Here is a 22,332-nt window from a genome sequence, read left to right as displayed (position 1 = left end):
GCAAACTCCACACAGGAAGGCCAGGACTTGGAATCCCATGACGCCTGTACTGTGAAGCCAACGTGCGAACTAGTCAACCACCGAGCCGCATACAGTGGAAACAGCAAAAATGTGAATCTTGCCCAACGTTTTACAGTCAATCTTCCAAAGTTGTAACTTTCAATTCAGAATACTGAATTTGTCATCAAAACTTAACCTACAGTTTACATCAGAACATGTCTCTAAGAGTCCACTGTTATAACATGACTAAACAATTTGACTGACTCATAATGACCCAAAGACTTGCCATTCGAGTGGCACTGACATGTTCCGTGCCATGACACAAATATTTACTTTTGAGTGATGTGCTAAGGATTTTAAAAAAGAAAATTGATTTTGTCCGGGAACTATGATGTTTTGCTATTTGTATGAATTATTTTGAGAAGTGCACTTAATATATTGCAAATCTCATTTCTGATCAGAGAAATGTACCAAAGCGACGAAGAAAGCTATCATGTATTTTTTTAAATAATACATGCTTTTGTGGCTGTTTCTAGAGTCTCACTATCACAGGCAGTCAGCACACAAGCTGCTCGATATGGAGCAGAAAGCTTGCACAGATTTGAACTGAGGGGGGCATGGCATTTGTTTGAGGGAACCAATCCCCAAGTCGTGGTTGTGCCCTGAGCTGGTTAGCCACTATGAGACCAGCAGACTGCTGTTGTCTGAGGGTCACAGATGGTGTTCCAAGTCTAATCCTCTTGACGACATGAATCCTACCCACTTTTATCAACCCTTCATATTCTGCTTTCTGATAAAGTTATACAACAACGACAGAATAACAATTATTATTATTGACCTTTTAAGAGAATGTACCTTTACTTAGCTTTAATGAATAATGCCTAAGCGGGTCAATATTGACTATGCGTATGACATAATTTAAATCCCTGACTAGGAAGGTTTTATCGAATGGTCTCTTCCTTCCTTTGAAAGCAATTTAGTCGTGAGTGTTCCATTTTATTTTGGAGGGCTAGATTGATGCGCTTCCGGCATGACTGTGTATGCCCTACCACGCTTGACAATCTGAGGTTCTCCCCTTATCTGGGATCTTCAGGCGCGAGAGAGAATGCACGATTCGTCTTTGCTTCATGGTCGCTATTGAATTTTTTAATGCACAATTGATCTTTGTATTCGGGATGCGTCCACGTGGGTAAGAAAAAGCGTATGTATTTGAATTTCTCAAGAAACTATAGGGAAAGCCAAAACAATCAGTTGAGAAAGGTCAGTCGCACTTATTATAAGGGATAAAGGGCTGACGGAGGGAAGAGAAGTAGCGTTTAATCTCATTTGCTTTATTCATGACCACGATGGCATTGACCAGGTTAACTACAATCATTACTTTTTAACCAAATCATTATAACGGCAAACCAAGCCAGGCTGTCATTATCTCTTGAATGTAGTTGCATGTAACTCTCTCTCTCTCTCTCTCTCTCTCTCTCTCTCTCTCTGTGTCTGTCTCTCTCTCTCTCTGTCTGTCTCGCTCTCTATCTCTCTCTCTCTATCCATCTATCTATCTACAGTGTCTCACAAAAGTGAGGATACCCTTATATTTGGTTTTCACAGAGGACAATACTGTAGAAATTAAATTGGATATAAGTCAGTGTAAAGCTCGTATGCAGCATTGATTTGCTGTCCAATGAAAGCAATTTAACACACAACCATTATTGTCATGAATATCTGGAAACTCAAGTGAGTGCCACTTGTCCTACTCATCAGGTCAAACATACAAATGTGTTTATCAGGGATAAAAACTGATCATCTCCTGCTTTGGATACTATTGTATTATTCTGGCCCCGAGACGTTCACCAAGAACTCTTGGAGGGTTTCAGAAATAGAATGAGTGATTTGCACAATGATTGCCTCTTGCTATTTGAAGCTTGAAACTGAAATACAGAACACTTCTAAGGTCATTCTAAAAGAAGTTGGTTCCTTGTTGTCTGCATCATAGCGCGGGTGCTTCGAAAACATGCATAAGTGCTGCCAACATTGCGGCAGAAGGTGCAGGATCTGGAGATCAGCCTGTTAGCGCTGGACCCCATTAAATCCGTCTCCATGGTTGTTGTCCTTTTTAAGTGTCTTATAAAATAGCCTGCGAGCAGTTTATTGAACTCAAGCAGCCCATTACCGGAAATTGAAGGTGGAGGTGATGAACTGACCAAGTATGTCCAAAACCGAATCAAGCACTAAAATCCACCGGAGTGGATGCGGATTCAAGGCTGTAGTTCTGGACATGTTTGCAATGAGGTGGGGCGCAATGAGCTACAAGTTGTACACTTACAACCGCAAGTTATATCCAGGTTATATTTCTGCAGTGTTTGTCCGTTGAGAATGTATGACAACTTGATTGCTGAAATGTGGGGGGTGTATTCACTTTTGAGATACCTTCTCTCGACAGTTGGCATCATGAAAAGCTTTTGTACGGTCATGGGCACACATACAATTGTTGGTGGAATCGGTTTGTCCATTCACACACATCCATTGCACACGTCTTTCTGTTTACTTTAACATATATTCACAATGTTTTTAACAACATTCAAAAAGTGTCTGCGAACTGAGGGTACTCATTATTGAATGTTTGTCTTCGGAAATGTATCTCATTCTTGCTTGATGTACAGTCTCCAGTCATATTTTGTGCTCTAACAAGGCGCCAACCATTGGCAATGAGAACACTGCTGGTATGTCAGTGTTGTACTTACACTCTTTTACGACGAAGCTACGCTGTTGTAAAATGTGCAGTATGTGGCATCGACTTGCTGAAATAAGAAGAGATGTCACTGAAAAGATGGTGTTTGGGTCTATCAAAGGGTCCAGCTCAGGGGTCACCAACCTTTCTGAAACCAAGAGCAACTTAATGGGTACTGAGACAGGTGAAGGGCAGCAGTGTGTGTGTGTGTGTGTGTGTGTGTGTGTGTGTGTGTGTGTGTGTGTGTGTGTGTGTGTGTATGTGTATATATATATATATATATATATATATATATATATATATACTGTATATATATGTAGAGTGAGAGAGAGAGAGAGAGAACAATTTTGTGAACTGGTGGACTTTACTGCCGTATAAATACAATGATGAGTCATAACTTGTTTTTGTCTTATGAAAGTGAGGAGCTGTGTAAGGAAATGGCTGAGAGGGTAACAGATGAGGCATCCATCCATCCATCCGCGTTCACAGTTACATCTAGGGACAATTTAGAGTGTTCAATCAGCCTGCCACGCATGTTTTTGGAATGTTGGAGGAAACCGGAGTACCCGGAGAAAACCCACGCAGGCCAGGGGAGAACATGCAAACTCCACACAGGGAGGCCGGAGCCGGGATCGAACCCACGACCTCTGCACTGTGAAGTCGACGCGCTACAGATGAGATATTTAATACTTTATTTTTATCTATAGAATACAGTGCAATTTACACATCACACAAAACCAATCAACAACAAAATGATCATCGATTCACCCAGGTGATTAGCTGATGGTTTACAGCCTCAAATTCAACCCAATTTTTCCCACATTTTAATTCACCTTTTCCATGACACTGCTATGTTGCCATTGACATTGTTTCTTTTTCAGAGTGAAGACCGGCATTGTGTGTTGTTTACCAGCGTATCATAGTCAAGTGTGTAACTTGATATGGAAATGTGCATTAGTGAGGCGTGTTCTGTGTTTGTTTTTGATGAAGTTTATATTCGAAAATGCAGACTCACACAGGTTGAACCAAACAGGCTAGTGACCTTCATAGCTGATGTGTACATGCCACTCTACTTTTCTGTGTCAACAAGGCACCAAAATATCTTTTTCTTCTCTATCAGAAAAGCTGTGTAGCTCCAAATGAGGTTTTGGTTGCTTTTCAGGACTTTTTCGCTGGCTTCGTAAAAAAAAGCTGCTGATCCAAAGCTGCCTTTAGCTTGCGGACCTTCTCTGAACAAGGAATGCTTCCATGGGGGGCAGTTAGCGTTGTAACTTTGATGACGCAAAGTGAAGCGCCGCTCCACATTGTGCCACTTCACTGTCGCCACAGTTACCCCACAAATGAAAAACACGCACCTTCCTTTGATGGGAGTTAAAAAAGAATTCTTCCTCCCAATCACTTTGAAAACAATACGTTTTCTGTGTATTGCCACGATTTGGGGTAATACAATGCACTCCGCGCACCAACTTCACTGCAAGCTAGCTTTCTCGCCACAAACATAGGCTTTGTCATGCACACAATACTGACCTTCGAACTAGGAAGTGTTCACCTTAACTTTACGTATGTTAAACATATTTATTTTATTATTTAAGACCTTGTCATTTTAAAATCTATCCATCCATCCATCCATTTTCCGTACCGCTTGATCCTCACTAGGGTCGCGGGGGGTGCTGGAGCCTATCCCAGCCATCTCCGGGCAGTAGGCGGGGGACACCCTGAATCAGTTGCCAGCCAATCGCAGGGCACACAGAGACGAACAACCATCCACGCCCACACTCACACCTAGGGAGAATTCAGAGCGTCCAATCAGCCTGACATGCATGTTTTTGGAACGTGGGAGGAAACCGGAGCACCCGGAGAAAACCCACGCAGGCCCGGGGAGAACATGCAAACTCCACACAGGGAGGCCGGAGCTGGAATCGAACCCCGTACCTCTGCACTGTGAAGCCGACGTGCTAACCACTGGACTACCGGGCCGCCCATTTTTTATTTTTTTTTTTAAATCTATATACAGTGAAACTTCTCGACAACGAAATCATGTTTGCAGCAAGAAATTTTTCACAACAGGGGTTTTTTCACTGTAACAAATTTGATCTCAGATGTAAACACACACACACAAACGTATGTGTACACGCACACACAATTGTATGTGTACTCTTTATTTTTATTCCAATAGTGCATAATTATGAGCACACACTTATTTGACACTTCGCATAGTCAGTGTAGAAAGAAAAAACGGGAAAGAAATTGCGAAAGTAGCAAATTTGATCTCAGATGTAAACACACACACACACACACATGAATGTGTACACGCACACACAATCGTATGTGTACTCTTTATTTTTATTCCAATAGTGCATAAGTATGAGCACACACTTATTTAACACTTCATATAGTTAGTGTAGAAAGAAAAAAAGGGAAAGAAATTACGAAATTTACGATCAGCATTCACTTTCACTTACATCAATTTCTTAGATAATGTCTTTTATTTTGCTTCTTCCGTCTTTCATTTTGATCACTTTTCCCCTCTCTTCCAGCGTCAGAGCGTTTCTTGTCTTAGCTGCTTGACATCCAAAGGTCCATTTTGTAGCCATTTTAGCAATGCAACATTCTTGCTGCTTCTGAATCTAACAATAACAGATACTTCCTGGACCCGGTGGCTTTTTTTTCCACTATCTCACTGTCTCTAACTCGACCTCCCTCGATCGCCACCCAAGACAGCGTTGCTCAGCTGATGTCATGCAATGAACTTTTAAGCCAGCCACAGGACGCTTGTAGTCCTCGATGGCCATAGTTGGCGCGATGGAACTCGCCTTCTCTCAAATTAGCGCTCCAGTTAGCGTAAGGTTTTCAGCATGATAACAAGTAAAGCGTTCAAGGAAACTTTCGTTTATGTGAATGTCCGTTGAGCCATAAGCAATTTACTCTGAGCAGCTAATCGGATGCATTTCACTCTATCTTCCACGGATCTAGCTACAGTATCTACACACATAGACAGTGAGGTCCGTCTTTGCCAATCGGAGGCCAGGATGATGCTCGGTAAGCCAATGGCAGAGCAGCTATGAGTATGTTGCGTTCAGGAAACTCGGAGCTGTGTAAACCAGTGTTGGTTGCTGTTGCCGTTTCCGAACGAAGCAGTAGAGGTCGCTGCTAGATTAGACTTCGTTGTAGTGAATCTTTCGCGAGGCTAGAGCAGAGAAAATGATTTCGTATAATGCAACAGGGTTTTTTTTCGTCGTATGGGGGGCAGGAGAATGGGAATGGTGTTAATGCATGAAGATCTTTTTCACATTAGGGGATATTTTCGCCCATGTAGGTTTCGTTCTAGAGGAGTTTCACTGTAAATGCAAGTGTCATTTTGGGGAAAAAATTGCGGCAGAAAAAAAATGTATCATTGACGCAGCTCACTTGCAAGTTGTGCTATTTTTAGAACAGGCCCGCGGGCGACTCATGTGGTCCTTGCGGGCGACATGGTGCCAACGTGTTGGTGACCCCTCGCTCTAGCTCTTATCCCTTGGTTCACATAACCAGTCATAGCAATACATTATTGAAGCAGCCCAGGTCTAAAAATTTTTCCCAGCGAGTTGCTCGCTAAACATTGCTCAGCATAAATAAGTAGACAACAAAATCGTAAGTCAGAAAAAGTCTTTCTTTTCTTCAAAGTACAAATGTGGGCCACTGATTGCAAATATGATTTGTCAATATGCACAAAAAAGGTTTTTTTTCTAACAAATGCGTGTAGCTGAATTTAAGTCAATTGTTATCAAAAGTCAAAAAATTGTCTTTGTGTTCACTGAGAAGCAGCTAAAAATCAAATTTTTCCAAGGGGTTTGGGGGGGGGGCATTTCTGCTGAGTAGTGTGGGTTAAAATGAAAGAAACTTTCAAAGATGCGTTTAAAATAGCACATTTTCTGCATCACATCCTGTCACATGGGAGTGTCACTTGTCTCTCCACAATCTTGTCTATCCTCACCATAGCAACCTCCCTCTTCCGTCCACACACAGGTTCTTAAGAAGGCTTTGCTTTCTATCATTAGCCTCCCTGCCTTGCCTCCTCCTGTACCCTCTCTCTATCCTCCCCCTCCCTCCTCCATGTTCCTGATTAGTGACTGCATTTTTAATGTAGGAGCTGAAGAAGCATCTCAGCTCAAGATTCAAAGTGCAGAGACACAATAGCTTGAACAAAAACATGTTAAAACTTTCTGTTTGACTCAACCAGTCAAACTTTTCGAAGACCGTTCCCCTATGGCATTTTCAGATTGTCTTTGGACCATGTTTCCTAAAAATGTGAGTGCTATTGCATCTTCTTCTTCTTGTTCTTCTTGTTGTTGTTGTTATTATTATTATTATTATTATTGTTATTATTGTTGGGACATTTGTGCAAAATGTGTGTGAAATGCATAACAAGTAGCTACAGTTAGTGAAAACTGAAATTATTCTAAATTGTTCTATTCTGGTAAGATGTAACGCTGTATGTTTTTAATAAATCATCAATTGCCGACGCTATGTGGGCTGGTGTCTGTAAATACGTGGCTACAAGCTAGTATTGTTTATGAACAACATCTGTGCATTTTTCATACATTTTTCTCCAAGTTAGGGTTGTGCTATAAACAACTGTGGCTATTTTTGTTTTGGCAAAATGTTTTGATGAATATTGTGGAAACGAGGGAAATACCTCGGGTTCTACTTAAAGTGGTTTGGAGAATCTTCTCTTTCACCCTGCACCTTCTTATATAAGGCAGTTCTATTTACAAGCAAAGCAAGGTGGAAAATGTCAAATGTGCCTCATGAATTTGGTTTGTATGACTAAAATAAAAACAACTGGCTACTTAAAACATTCAAACTTTAACTGGGCATTTTTCTATTTAAAAATAGAGGCTGCTGGTGTTTTCGTTGTGTTTTATTAATTGTCAATGATAAACTGACAATTGCTTTTAGTTCAGTGGTGTTGCCCAAACTACAATGGGCACACTGTTGCTCAATTGGACAACTGTTGGATATTATATCATTGCTGGCAATATAGTTTCATATTTGTGTTGTTATTTTATATTAGCTTACTGATGTTGCTTATGTACTTGTCTTTTGGGCAAGGAACATGTATGTTTTTATTTTGTTTTTTTCAATCTCCAGTGTTTTGACAGCAAAGTAAGTGATTTTTTTCCCCCAGCAATTTCTCTCTTTTTCTCCGAGCGATATGCGCACCGACACGGAGGATTTGCCCTTTTTAGCTCCACGCATGTGCCGATGTGTCGATGCGCACGACCAAACACTAGGTGTAAGGTTGTTAGAAGGGATTAAAATGCGTGTCACGTTGAGGTTGTCTGCAGCCAAGAGAAATTGTTTGCCCTCTTATCGCAGCCAAGGAATGTTAACATCAATAATGCACCGACTCATGTCAAAATCTGTAATAGTTTTGTTTTGATTGTTTTCATTTTACCATATGTTTATTAATGTGGTTGGAGTTTGACGTTAAAAAGGGTGTTCCAAAAGTCTTGGGCACATTTGAAGTCCCCATATCTCCTTAACTAAGATAAAAGTTGTGTCATTTTAAAGCTAATTACATTAAGTTTTTTTTTGTAAGGCTATTGTTTTTTTTATTTCTTTTCAGACCCATTAATGAAGTTCACTCAACCAGAAAAGGCGTTTTGTGTGCTTGAATTTGCAAAAACGAACGGGACGCCCCTCAACTTCAGAAGATGTGATTGAACAAGTTCGAACTGCTTTCCAGCCGAGCCCCCATAAATCGATCAGAAGAGCCAGTAGGGAACACACCATGTGATTTCTTTTTGTGGGGATTTGTGAAAGGATTGGTCTATGTGCCCCCTATTCCAAGAGACGTGGATGAGCTGAAGGCACGAATAACAGAAGCTGTTGTAACCATTGACAATGCAATGCTGGGGCGCGTTTGGCAAGAATTTGACAATCGGCTTGATGTGTGTCGTGTGACCAACAGTGCTCACATTAAACATCTTTGAACATTCCATGTAAAAATTGAGATTACAAGATTTCTGAATTTACCAGATACGTTTTTATATCCTTCAGAGTTTCCGAGATATTTAATGTCAAAATGTGCCCAAAACCTTTGGAACACCCTGTATAACTGTCGGGCATTCTGCTGATAGTCTTGTCTTGTGTTTTGTTTTTGTCATGTAGCTAAATAAGGTGGCTAATATGCTCTTAAGATATCACAATTATGACTGTGCAAACTACACCTACTATAATAAATATACTGTATTGTTAAATGAATACCTCATTAAAATGTCAATCTAAATTAAGCATTTTTCAAACAAAGGCATGAACTTAGAATTCATTATATTGTGCAAGTGGTCATAATGCTGTGATCAGTTGTGACACCGGCTCAGTTTGTTGACCAAAAAAGGTGCGCCATTCATTGCACATTGGCAAATACACATTCATGAGTATTTGTAGTTTTGTGTAAGACATTTTATTCAGTATTGAAAATAGGGAAAAGCACTGAGTATTTGTCATGGCCAAATGACACGAGTAAAACCTCTTATGCTGTTTGACAATACGTCTGATTAGCGGATGTTCTGAGCTGAATCCTCCTCAGTCAACCAACCACATAAATGTATGCATATAATCATGTGATTATATGCAAAGAGGCAATGTGACTGAAAAATATCTCAAAATCTACCACTGCATTCACCGTTGCTCTTTATTACAACCCTCAGGTGTGTGTGAGAGTACAGCATGCAGACTGTCCAAGAAGGGAGTTGGCACCCTCCGCACAAGTCTAATCATGCGTCAGCACCCAGGCCTCAACCACCTTCCAGCTCGCGCCTTGCCTTTGTGGAGACAGCTACGCCAGCTAAGAGGATCACCTTCTACCGAAGTGGGGACAGCCAGTTTGGTGGTGTCAGGATGGCCATCCACAAGCGCAGCTTCAAATGCTTTGATGCCCTGCTGGATGACCTTTCACAAAAGGTTAGTAGGACGAGTGGCAGGTATCAAAACACGGACCACAGGATTACCTTTGTTCCAAAGCAGCGGCACTAGTTATGCAAAATATTACCTTTTTTTCACTTTTATTTATTTCACCATGGATTGAGTACTGCTGAGTCTATTATAACCTTCCGGAAGGACCAACCGATAACAAGAGTGCAGACCTCCACTGCCCACCGCTTCATAAAGTTTCATAATAGTGTTTTTTGTTAGTCCTGCTAACAAGTGGTAATAACTTACTTCACAGAAGTGGTGATAACTGCTCGAGCCAACATGAATACATATTTTATCTCTGTGTAGATGCCCCTTCCATTTGGTGTGCGGACTGTGACCACCCCCCGCGGCACACATGTTATCAAACATCTGGAGGAACTCCAGGATGGGGGTTGTTACCTCTGCTCTGACCGGCGCCAGCCAAAACCAATCAACATGGAGCATGCAAATAAAGCCCAAAGCATTTGGCACCATCACGGCCGAAAAACCACTCAACCAGAAACCTTGCCCACGCTCTCATCTGGCCTTCACAGACATCGACAGATCCTTCTGATTAAAAATACAGAGCCAGGGATGCGGAGGAGTGTGGTCCTGAACAGGAGTTCAATCCGAAGTATGAGGGCCTTTCTTGAGGAGGTGTCTGAGGTGATGCAGTTCTATGTCCGAAAAACTTATACTGCAGAGGGACGCAGGGTGAGAAATTATTTTTACTTTCATACTTGAACAGCACTCATTAATCAGATCCTTACATGACCACGTCCTGCCTTTTGATAAAATTATCCAGTTTGATGCATTATAAACTGAGAAAATGACAAACAGCATTAACAAAGGCAAAGTCACCCAGAATCGGCAGATGTAAATGTAATTTGTATAACTGTGCATGTAGACAGACAGAAGTCGCATTTTAACTAATGATTTAAATTTTGGACTCGACTAAAAACTGTATATGTCCCTAGGTTGACAACGTTCAAAGTCTGATGACCTGCCCTGGAGTTTTGGTGTGTGTCGGCAGAGAGGCCCTCAGTCCATTGCTGATGAAGATCCTGCGGAAGAGCTCAGAGGAAAAACTGCCAGGTTTGAGCAACAAGTCTCCCGGGCTTGGTCCCAGGACTCCTGGAAATGGGGCTCGATCCCCTGGTATTCGAGAAGCAAGATCACCCCCGCATGGAGCTCAGTCCAGAGCCAGTGAGTGCAGTGAGGGACAGGAAAGCAGGAAAAGTGGTAGGCTATCAGTCATTGATACATACAGTATGTGAAGACCCATACATTTACAACAAAGAGCTCATTCCTGTTTGATTTTTCACTCTGATTTCAGTTAACTTTGGTCTGGAAACAAAAAAGAGCATCATACACCCTCGGTCTGATTCATCTACCCGCTCCACTCGATTGTCTTTGTCCTCAGAGAAGTCCTTTGGCAGCGGTATAAGAGCACACTCGCAACAGAGACCGGCTATTATGAATGATGATATTGAAAAGCGTGTCCTAGTCAACAAGGATGGCAGTCTCTCTGTGGAGATGAGGGTGCGTTTTCGCCTGCGCAATGATGAGACCTTGCAGTGGTCCACAGAGATTGGAAAATCGCAGTCTTTGACAAGTGACTACTGCCCTCCAAGCCATGCTCACCCCCCGTACTTACAAAACTGTCAATCCGAAAGCTGCTCTGATTGTGCAACTGTTGACACAGATTATATGGACTACTCCAGTCATGCGTTGCAAGTGAGCCAGTGCCACTGCTGCTACCAAATGCAAGAACAGCAGTTCAACCTATGGGAAAATCCAATACACAGTCATAAGCAGCCACCTGTCCCACCCCCATATATGTCGAGCCAAACCCACACTACAGTAAGACACACACATTCTTCTGGCTCTTCCTCATCTTGTAACTCGATGAGAGTAGTGCGTTGCCAGGCAAAACTCTCCAACTGTGGAAGAGGTTTGGATTCAGAGCATAGCCAACTTGTCCAAGAGGAAACCTGTGTCGTGGAACAAGTAGAGCGTAGATTAGACATGGGGGAAATTGAAGACACTAACTTAGAGGTGTGTATGATGAGTAGGTGCTCCAGTCGCAGTGAAGTGGTCACCCTGAATGGCAATGCACGATCTCCTAGCGAGAGGTCGGTTGTGGATAAGCCGATGGAAGAAGAGGTGGATCAAACACTGTCCAGAGTCAGCAGCTCATCGCATGTACTGCAGTCATTAAAAGAAGACCAAGATGTTGATGATGACCTGCCACCGAGCGCTTCACAATGCTCCCACAGAACTGGGCCATCCCCGAAACCTCCATTGAACAACAATCAGCCAATCAACCTATCGAGTGAGCTCAACGAGCCAGATGACCAGAAGGATCAAGCAAATGGAACAGCATCTGCTGCCACCTCATGTATGTGTGTAGCTGAGATGAAAGATCAAACTCTCAGATTCAGCTCAAATGTAAGTAGAGCTTCTTGTATCTCCTCCAAAGTTGTGAACCAAGCACACGAGAGTGAAGACATAATAAGCATTGTTAAAGCTTCATCTGGCATCTCAGGTCTGTCTCGGATGTCAAGTGTGTGTCCTCACTGTGGGGGCTACAAATGGGCAGTCACCTCCAATCGCAGTAGTAGAGCTTCAGGGAGATCATGTCACACTGCTCAAGCCCATTCAAACCCGCATTCACCTATCCAAAACCAAGAGAGTACAAATGACTGTATGAACGATGATGCTTTGTCTACCCAATCCAATAAATCCAATCTCACAGGACAGAGATCTGCCATAGCCGATGTCCTGAAAAGTGAAACATCCAGTGCCATTTCTAGGATGTCCAGTCCTGAGCCAACAAGAAAGCAAGAAAGAGTCAGCTCAACTTTAAGCCACAAATCCAACACACCACAGAAATCTGTTTGTACGAGTGCCACAAGTGAAAATAACATAAAGAGAAGCTCCAGTGCTATGTCAGGTCAGTCCAAGAAGTCTCACAAGTCCAACTTGAATGGCACCGTTGAAGGTTCCAGTGTCACAACAACAGAGAGAGCAGAGGGAGGAACCTTGTACAAACAAGACGCAAAATCTTGTATCTTTGACAATGCAACTTTGGAAGACAGTCGATCTCATAGCCATCCTTCTGTAAATTCCAATGTTTCTATCAACTCTGGCACGGAAGACAGATCCAATAGTGTCCTCTCAACTACATCATCAAAGTCAAATATTTCAGGGAAGTCCAAAATATCATGCCACAAGTCCACCAACAGTCAATGGGCAATTGATGAGACAGTGGCGGTCGAACCAAATGAAACGGAGGAAGAAACAGATATGTGCCTGGAAAATCCAGACATTGAAGGCAACAAGCAAGACTGTCATACAGCTGAAGAAAGTGCGTCCAATGCTATGTCTGCAAAATCAACAACCTCTTTTTGTACAACCTGTGTCTCAAACTGCACCGCAGATTCTCCCAATCTAAAGGAATCCAATGTTTCCTCGATTGAAGTAAATGGAAATAGGTCAAATGAAGATAAAGAGCGGGGAGTCAGCCCCATATCTATCAAGTCAAAATCTTCATTGAGCCCATCTCCCTCTCAAAAGTCAGTTTCTACCAAGACTCTAAAATCAACATCCCAAAAACCAAATGTGGTCACCATTGAAACATTAAGTGATGTAATAGAGCCAGCACCAAAAACTGTTGACGGTGAAGAGGTGGAAGAAAGAAATTCCCAAAGTAAAACCTCTGAACACTGTTATGGTCAAATGTTGTCACCTAAGAGAATACGCTCATCCTGGTCCCATTTGCAGAAAGTTAGAGCTGCATCACCTGGCAGTTCTAATGATATAGCTTCTTCCAAATCTGGAAGTTTTAAATGCCAATGTGTCGTAGCTTCAGCATTTGAAGAGGGAAAGAAAAAAGAGGCAGGAGAGGAAAATGAAGCAAAGAAACAGCGAGACAAAATGGAACTAAATGAAGTGGAGGACTCAAGAGGCACAGAGCAACTCAGTCAGCATTCATCTGGGTCAGTGTCTCTTGGATTGCCAGATGATCAGGAAACGTGTGACACAGACAGCTGCAAGTCCTGTATTTCATTTCACGCTGCCAATAACAACAAGGATGGCGTGAGGGCAGCAACTCCAAATGTCCAGCCAATATCGTCTCAAAATTCCAAAGTCAATGAGAGTCCCAGGGCAGTCAATATTCCTACCATTGATGCACCTGAACCTGATGGGGATGTTGACAACCACCCAAAGGAAAATATTTGTGCCAGCCCAGCCTCAAGCTCCAACACTAAAAGAATCACTGACGAAAGGACCTCATCCTCGCTGTCATCGGTTAGTGCCAATGTTAAACATTCTAAGCTTGCTCAACAACCTGATGGAGATGTGACAACTGTTGATTCTGACAAGAGTAGCTCCAAAAAGTCAGCAAGTAGAGCCAAAGAAAAAGACAAAAGCCTCATCACCAAGGCAGCTAATGCACACTCCAGTGGACTCTGTTCCCTCGCATGTGACTTGGCAGCTGATGCAAATGTAAATGGCTCGAAGCAGAGTAAAGGAGAAGGCACTGTCGAAGCATCTGACAGTGGCAGTGTCCAATCTGTCAAAACATCGAGTTCTACAAAGAAAGGCATCTCAGCCAGGTCCTCAAGGCATAGCAACTCCAGAGCTTGCACTAAAGAGACACATGGTGAAAGCACCGTGTCTGCTGCTGACCTTCTCAAGGGTACTAAGGCTGCATATCAACACTGTCAGGAGTCAAGTAAAGCAAGCAAATCCAGCAGCAAACAGCATTTAGAGAAAAACAAAAGGCATCAGAAGGATCAGGGCGAGGGGACAGAAGTGACCCCTGCTTGTCTACCCAATGCATCCCCCAGTGAAGTGGTCAGTGATTGGTTGCGCAGCATTCCTTCTAACAGCAACATGATCGCTCTTGATGAGCTCATTGAGGATGTGCATGGTAAGGAGGTGATGGTTAAAGCTGAAGCAGAAGTAACAGAATCTAAGGAAGAACATCATGAGGAAGATAAGTCAGACAAGGTGGAGACAGAAGTTGGGGGTGACCAGAAAGAAGAAGAAGGATGTGCTACAGTGAATGAAGAAGAAAATACAGATCTGGTGACAGGTGTTGGTGCAGTAAAAGCGTCTCACCAGCCCAACTCTGCATGGATTAGTGGAAAGGCATTACCCAAGGACTGGCGCTCTTCAGCTGCAGTGATGAAGGTTCTTCTCAGCTCCTCTCTGGGACGATGTAGAAGCTTGCCTGAGGTACAGTAGGATCAATAAAACAAAATGTGATTTTGTCTGGAGTGTATATCGCATTTTTCTGTTCATGCAACAAGCAAATACAAGAAGTAATATACATTCTCAGAACTTCTTGTGCTCCACAGGTGTCTCCAGTTTATGGCCGCAGACTAAGCACATCAGCCAAGGGCCTCCTGGACTGTTTGGCCCAGCTTCAGCTAATTGAGCCTGTCAAAAGTCAGAGCTGCAACAAACATGAGAACAGAAACCCCCAGTACAGTGACATTATAGCCATTCTCCAATCCCTTTGGCTCACTGAACCTAGGGACATTGAGCCCAAGGGCACTGGTATCGACCAAGCGACCCCACCAAGGTCCTCATCAGGGGTAGGCATGAGCAGTGGATCTGGTGGCTCGGGAAAGGACCAAGACAATCAAGTAGGAGATGAAACCCTCCCCAAAGAGTCTTCACATGATGATGAGGCTGAGGAGAGGGTTTCAGAGGAGAGAATAGAACCACACAACCTAGAAATTAAGACTGAGTTCGAACAACCTTGGCAGAGCGAGAACCAAAGTGAAGTCCCCGCAATTCTGGAAAGTCTGAAAGATGCAAACCCGTCATCATTTGACAAAAGCTCTGCCAATACTAGCTCCAACTCCAGCACAACCACACCACCAACTGTTTTGCAAACATCATTGTCAAATAAACCATCCCAAGATCCCGATCCAGTATGGGTCTTGCACCTTCTGAAGAAGCTGGAGAAGGAATTCATGAACCACTACATTGATGCCATGGCAGAGTTTAAAGTCCGTTGGGATCTTGACGACAGCCGCATCTTGGACACGATGATCGCAGAGCTGAGGGATGAGGTTAGCCAACGAATCCAGAGCAGCATTAAACGGGAAATGAGTAAGATCCACAGTCGATCTGGTCGACGCGGGAAGTCACCACGGCCTCCAAAGGGGGCAAATCTATCTAGGGATTCCACCATGACGGAGAAACGACGACGGATGCTCAAGGTAAATCCAACAAAATTCAACTTTCCATGAATGCAAATCAAACTCACTGTATGAAGCAAATTTTCAGATTACCAAATGGCCAACATACAAAAAAAGTATATATCTGCTCTGCTACCTGTTGGTAAGACCACATCTGTTTCTCATGTATATTATACTAAATCGCCTATATAATCGCAACACATAATTATAAATTGTAAATTCTGCCGTAGTCATACTTTTTTTTTTTTATTGATCCTTTCAGAAAGGTTTTGCATTATTGCAACATTAGATAATGCAAGTGGTTGCCAGTAGCTGTATATTCTTACTCTGAACTGGCTGATGTGGTATTGTATTGTTTAATTGTCAGGTCATGAAGAACCAGTCTGTCAAAACTGCCGATTCCTTCAGCGATAGCGAGATGACAGCCGCGTTCAGCGACCAACGAAGTGATGACGAATACTGTCCCTGTGATGCTTGCGTACGCAAAAAAATGGCAGCACGGCCTCTCAAAATGAACCCGGCAGCAGCCGAAGCTCCTGTGATGATGGAGTTTGATCTCCTTAAAATTCTTCAACTCAGGAAGACCCCAGCACCTGTCCCTACATCTGCGCCACAGCTTAGTGATAGGGGCAATGGCAGTGTTGTCATAGAAGAGGAAGTCAGGAGTTTAGAGGTTGTACAGGAGGAAGAGGAGGACAACGAGTCAAGCGAAGAGTTCAAAACTGAGGAGGCAGTTCCTGACGAGGATGAGGAGGATCCCGGTGAAGAGGTGAAACATGAGGGTCATGAAGGGCAATATGATGACGAAACAGGGAACAGGGAAGCCCGGGACTCACAGATCAGTGTTGCGAAAGAGTGCACAAGGGAAGAAACACCAGAGAAGGCTGACAAAACAATTGATAACATGGAAGGAAAAAGGGACGAGGATATTGAAGATGATACCAAGACAGACAAAGAGGGTGTTGGAACAAAATATAATGAGGAGAAGGGTGAGAGCACCCAGGCAGATGGAGGAGAGATCACTGAAAGAAGTGAAGATGGAGTGGATGCAGAGGAGGATGATTGCACAGTGGACTCTCCAAATCAAGATCTTGAAGAATCTACACATTTGGAGGATCAAGGAACCACCAATGCTTCAGCCGGAGTAGATGATGAAGATGTGGAGGAGGCGGAGAAGGATCACATTCGAGGGTCTCAAGAAGCAGGCGCATCGTTGCAGCAAGAAAGAGCTTTACCAAAGGTCAGGACACACTGGACATTTAAATAGAGAGAATAAACAAAAACACGGGTCTCAAATACAATATCGTCCATGACAGGGGTGTCAAACACATTTTTGTCACGGACCACATTTTAGTTCCCGTTTCCCTTGGAGGGCCATTATGACTGAAACCATATAAAGAAGTCAAGAATAATGGTTTATTCAACTACTGTTAAAGTTAATATAATGAGGGGTTTGGTAACAAGAAAATGCAGATCTGGCCCCTGGGCTTTGAGTTTGACACCCGTGATCAAAACCATATCTATAGGTATTTATAAGTTAACATTTAAGTTAAATATATAAAGGTGAACATTTTTAAAAGGATAGTCTTCTCAGTGTTGTATTCATTCAGATTCAGATTCATTTTCAGAAAACGTTATTTATCCCCGTGGGGCAATTAGAGTTGTGCGAGAGCGGCTTATTATAAAGACAGTCAGAGCAAAGGAAAAACATAGGATGAGAGTGGGGCTGTAAGCTTAGCACTTATAGAGTACAGACCAGCATGAATTAGTGAATTGTTATCCGAAGGCCGATCATGTAGATGTCATCCACATCCTCAACGGACAGTGTTGACAGGCACACCATTCTCCGCTTCCTCCAAGGATCTAGGGAAGGGGTGCCCAAACTTTTTGGACCGAAGATCTACTTTTCGATCAACTAACCTCCTCGAATCTACCCTTACTGGCACGCGCGCACGCACGCACGCACGCACACACACACACACACACACACATGCCATAATGAGAAACAGCCTGAAACTGAGGCAATGCGATGCACTTTTGTAGCCTGTTCACGATCATGGCTCACACATACCGTTTTAAAGTGCTTCCCTGGGCCCTCCTCGATTCCTATTCTTTGCCCGTGCCCTCGTTGAATTGTACACGAAGCAAACTCTGAATGAGAATAATGACGATAAAAGATAGAGCGCAACAGCTCTGATCACAAGCTGCAATTGCAGACTGCTGAGCGCTAACAACCTCCGGTGACGTAATCCCGCGCCACCGTAAATTCAAGATTTACCTGCTTTATTTTATTTTTTAAATATTTTTTTGTAAAAATGGGACTGATAGGAGGATTAGGGTGCAGCGTACATTAACACAAAAAAAATATTACTAACATGTACAAAAACACACAAATGGTTGTTTGTTTTTTTTCTCCTCGACACTCCTCGGATCAACTTTGGACCTGTCTTAGATCTACTGGTAGATCAGGATCCACGTAATGGGCACCCCTGATCTAGGGTGTACCCAGCAGCAAAAGTCCCCGAGGGGCAAGTAGGCTCCCCACTGCCTGCTCTTCTCGTCGAGAAAATTTTGTCGATGGCATCGAGAGACCAGCCAACCAATTCCATGTTTGTTTTTAAGATGAAAATACGACAGGAGGCTAGGAAAAGTCAGACAAAGACAGCACATGGACTGAGTGGCGAACAGGGAAGGGTGTGTGGGGGTGGGGGGGGGGGGCAGAAAGCATCCGCCTTTGTCGAGAGCCAAGCAAGAAATTTGTACCTAGTGGGTTTATATGGACAAAAATAGCGGAGCACCAAAATAAAGGTGACCTACCAGGAAAATTACAGTAGTGTCTCTTACTCTCTGATCCTTGAAAGGAGACATCATGCATCCCAGGTGTCAATAACATGCCTGCAGCATGTTTCAAAAAAAAAAACTGCGAAATGCATAGAAGCCCCTTAAAATGCAGGCTTTTAAACTCGTGGAGCCAGTACTTCATCACTTTTTAATTTGTGTGCTGATCCATCCTTAGACAGGGAGCAGGCAGGATCAGCAAGTCCGATTGAAGTCCAAAATGATTTGCCTCAGGGTCTGCTATGTGAATATAACCGTGCTGTTTGTGAGCATGACCAAAGGGTTAAAGTCTACCTCCAAAGGAATGTGACCCAGTCCAGTCAAAATGCTAATTCCAAGACAGCAGGTGGAGCTAATCTCACTATCCAATTCGACAGATTGAACAAATCTGCTTTGTTTCACAGCAACGACTCGCCTCCATGCTAGAGGTATGACTTGCAACTTTTCTTTTCTTGATGCCACAATGATCTACTAACTGCCACAGCCGAGTCGCAAAATAATGAGAAACGTACAGTACAATGAAAAAGTATTTGACGTCTTCTCAAATTCATTTTTTTCACAGTTTCCCCACTTTAATGTTTAACATCATCAAACAGATGTAAATATCAGACACCGATAACCAAAGTAAACATAAAATGCCGTTTTTAAATTGTGATTTTATTTAATTAAGGGGGCAGAGCAATTCAGAAAGCTACCTGGCCCTGTCAAAAATTACTTGTCTCCCTTGTTAAATGATGAATACAGTGTGGGTAATCATACTTTTGGGAAAGCGGAGTCAATTTCACTGACCACACTCAAAGCCGATAACGTGCAATCCTGTTCAGTCAAGAAATCACTCAAATAGAACCTTTCTGACTAAATGAAGTCACCCAAAAGGTCTCCAAAAACTGCAACAAAATCCCACAATACAAAGAAATTCAGTTGAGGAATAAAAATTTTACAGTCTGGAAAGATTTACAAAGCCATTCCCAAAGCTGTCGGACTCCAATGAACCGCAGTGGAGAAAACATGGAACATTGGTGAACAGCCTGTCTGTAAAAATTACCCCAAAGCATAGAGTGACGACTCATATTGGAGGTCACTAAGAAACCCAGGAAAAAATTAACTGCGGGCCTCCGTCGCCTCAGTTAAGGTCTTTTAGAGCATTGTATCAGTCTTCCTTGATGCAAGGAGAGAGAAGTGGTATAGTGTGAGCAAAGCATTATATAAGTGTACTTGCCTTCTCTTAACGTAATTAACTTGTCCAATTTGTTCACAGTCAGCACCCACTATTCACGGAGCACATGGACCGAGCCCTTCTGCAAATAGCAAAAATCCACAATAAGGTTTTGTAATGTCCACAAAAAATGTCACAAATCCTTTTTTTTTTCTCGATAACATCAGGCCTTGACCCGATTAAATGAAACTCCTCTCAACTCAACTTTTTTTGCACAAACTTTTGGAGGGATGGCCTTGTCAACTGACAACTTTTTTTTTCTTCAACTGAAAGGATCTTAGTTCAACCGGTGATGTCTGCGTGACCAAAGACGAGGAGGCTGATGCCGAAGACTCCGAAACTGACGCTAAACGTCCGAGTGACACCGGGGCAGGTGATTCAGGAAACAAGAAGGAGACAGAGGAGGTGGAAGGAGGTGCAACTGCGGATGGTGCTGTGCTGCATCAGATCACCAGGACCTCAGTGGAGTCATTGTTGGGTTCTTTGGAAGACTGAGAGCCCCACTTCCACCTGAAAGACTGAAAATGAAACGACACTTTGCGTAGGGAGCCTCATTCACATATTGATTAGAAGTGGACGCACCAAAACACTTGATGCACTTTATTTCTCTGCTGTTGGGAGTCTGACATGAAACTTGAAACAACAATCTAGCCTACAGTCTTTAATTCTACTCATTTATTTGTACATTTTCAAGTCGTATTTCTAAGGAATGTAGAATTAGTGTTACATGAGTCATATTTTACTTTTTGTTTGTATTTAATGTGTTAAATCCGTGCTGATTTGGCAGACCTCTTGATAGCGTTGGTAGTTTTTATTTATTATTTTTGAATTTGTGTTCTGTGATATATTTCTCTGGTTCTAGAACTAGCTTCTCAAATGTAAAAATATGACGCCCTCAAGATTATGGTTTAATTTCGTTATTTGAAATGGATTGGAGACATTCAGCAAAGTATAGTTATTTACTTTGATATTGAGTCACACAGATGTTTCTATGCTGTTTGTCTGAAACAGTTAGAAGCCTTAATAAAGTGTCACCACCTTGAGGCCAGGATCATATATTATCCAAACTGTCACGTTACTGGAGGTCCTTTTCCGGTTAATATCATACATCATATGTATTATAATTATGCATAAAAATGAATCCAATTTTTTTTTTTTTTAATGTGACTGTGATTTCAGTGCTTTGGAGACTGAGTGGCATGATTCTCCATCATAGGTGAACTAATGGGATCAATGAACTGTGAGATATTCACATGTTGCATATTCATTTGGGGCGCGCAAAAGCAGCGGTGTGGACCAGCAGTATGACATGTGTTACCGATTACTGATGCCTTCCCGTAGCCATGGTTATACAGTACGAGTGTGGATCCATAGAACCGAGGCCATACTCAGGTGGATCGTCTCCATGCTAGCTCTGCAGAGATGTTCTGTATGTGGCTCGGCGTCTGAGCTTGAAGAGGGGGTCAGAAGAGTCGGCTGTTGGTGTACCCATCGGTTTGCCCAAAATACCTAAAGTGATGAACGCCTGAATATCATATCAACCCTTTCATGCACCATCTAACCTCATAACACAATACGCTGTCCACTGTAGTAACCACTGTCCCCGAAAGGGTTAATGCAACAAAAAACAATCCACAATATGTTATTTTTTACTTAATTTGAACAAAAAAAAAAACCCGTTTCCAATGCTCAACTTCTAAAGGATCTTGGAATAATACTGTATATAGCTTGCACTGGTATAGGCTTGTGCTGCTGTCATGAACAGTTCGAAAGGGCAGGCTTTTCATTAATGGTGTGTCATGGGCTGTAAAAAGCCACTTTAAAATGTGCAGTTTCATCATACAGCACACTGCTTTAGATTTTGAAAGGAACATGCATTTGACATGCTGACCCATCAGGACAGTAAACCCAAACTGCTGCGGTAGAATTGAATTGATTTTTTATAAGCTGTCTCCAAAGCCGTGTCACAGAATGCAGCATCCAACTGGCCTCGCAACCGAGACCTGCACATCCAGCACCTCTGTGTCTCAGAGAAGCCACCTGAACTGCTGCTGCAACAAATGTTTTCGTAACCAAAGGATTCCTGATCCGCCGCAGGGAAGCTCATAGCCATGCGTGTCCTCATCGCGAGGACACCTGACTGCAGGTCGTTGTCGTAACTGGCTCAAGTGGTCAAATGCTCACATTTGATGGCATCTGGCACTTTGGGGTGGCATTCACTTCACGGATTAATTCCGGTTTTCTCTGAACAGGTCAGATGGCAGACAGCGAATATGATGTTAAGTGGTGAGCGTTTTGCCGATGTCGCAGGTTTGGATGAAGTGGCCCATGGCCGCGCTGGGGTTATGTTATCGACAGGCAGAGTGTTATGGACAACGAACACACGTGCCTTTTATTGA

At 42.8% G+C, this 22,332-nt stretch overlaps 1 protein-coding gene across 2 annotated transcripts; it reads left to right on the top strand.

Annotated features, from left to right (window-relative positions):
• Positions 1 to 1,082: 1,082 nt before the first annotated feature.
• On the top strand, positions 1,083 to 20,976 carry rp1l1a (rp1 like 1a). 2 transcript variants are annotated; one of them, XM_086126067.1, is made up of 8 exons: positions 1,083 to 1,189; positions 9,415 to 9,667; positions 9,986 to 10,372; positions 10,636 to 10,900; positions 10,995 to 14,905; positions 15,028 to 15,900; positions 16,247 to 17,119; positions 20,207 to 20,976. In XM_086126067.1, the coding sequence occupies exons 2-8, from the start codon at positions 9,434 to 9,436 to the stop codon at positions 20,426 to 20,428; spliced, it is 6,765 nt and encodes a 2,254-aa protein (XP_085982193.1). In that variant the 5' UTR covers positions 1,083 to 1,189; positions 9,415 to 9,433; the 3' UTR covers positions 20,429 to 20,976. The 2 variants fall into 2 exon arrangements, with proteins under 2 accessions (XP_085982193.1, XP_085982202.1); XM_086126076.1 differs by lacking the exon at positions 1,083 to 1,189 and adding an exon at positions 6,678 to 7,009.
• The last annotated feature ends 1,356 nt before the right edge of the window (positions 20,977 to 22,332 follow it).

Source organism: Hippocampus guttulatus, chromosome 1, assembly GCF_054856545.1.
Source record: "Hippocampus guttulatus isolate MCC_2025c chromosome 1, RoL_Hgut_1.0, whole genome shotgun sequence".
Lineage (NCBI taxonomy): Eukaryota > Metazoa > Chordata > Actinopteri > Syngnathiformes > Syngnathidae > Hippocampus > Hippocampus guttulatus.
This window is presented reverse-complemented; position numbering and strand designations above follow the sequence as displayed.

Bases quoted from the DNA above. Each gene is read 5' to 3' on its own strand.
- rp1l1a (XM_086126067.1), top strand. From the start codon at position 9,434: ATGCAGACTGTCCAAGAAGGGAGTTGGCACCCTCCGCACAAGTCTAAT. The intron at 10,373-10,635 runs GTGAGAAATTAT...ATATGTCCCTAG, and splicing joins ATACTGCAGAGGGACGCAGG to GTTGACAACGTTCAAAGTCT. The intron at 14,906-15,027 runs GTACAGTAGGAT...TGTGCTCCACAG, and splicing joins GATGTAGAAGCTTGCCTGAG to GTGTCTCCAGTTTATGGCCG.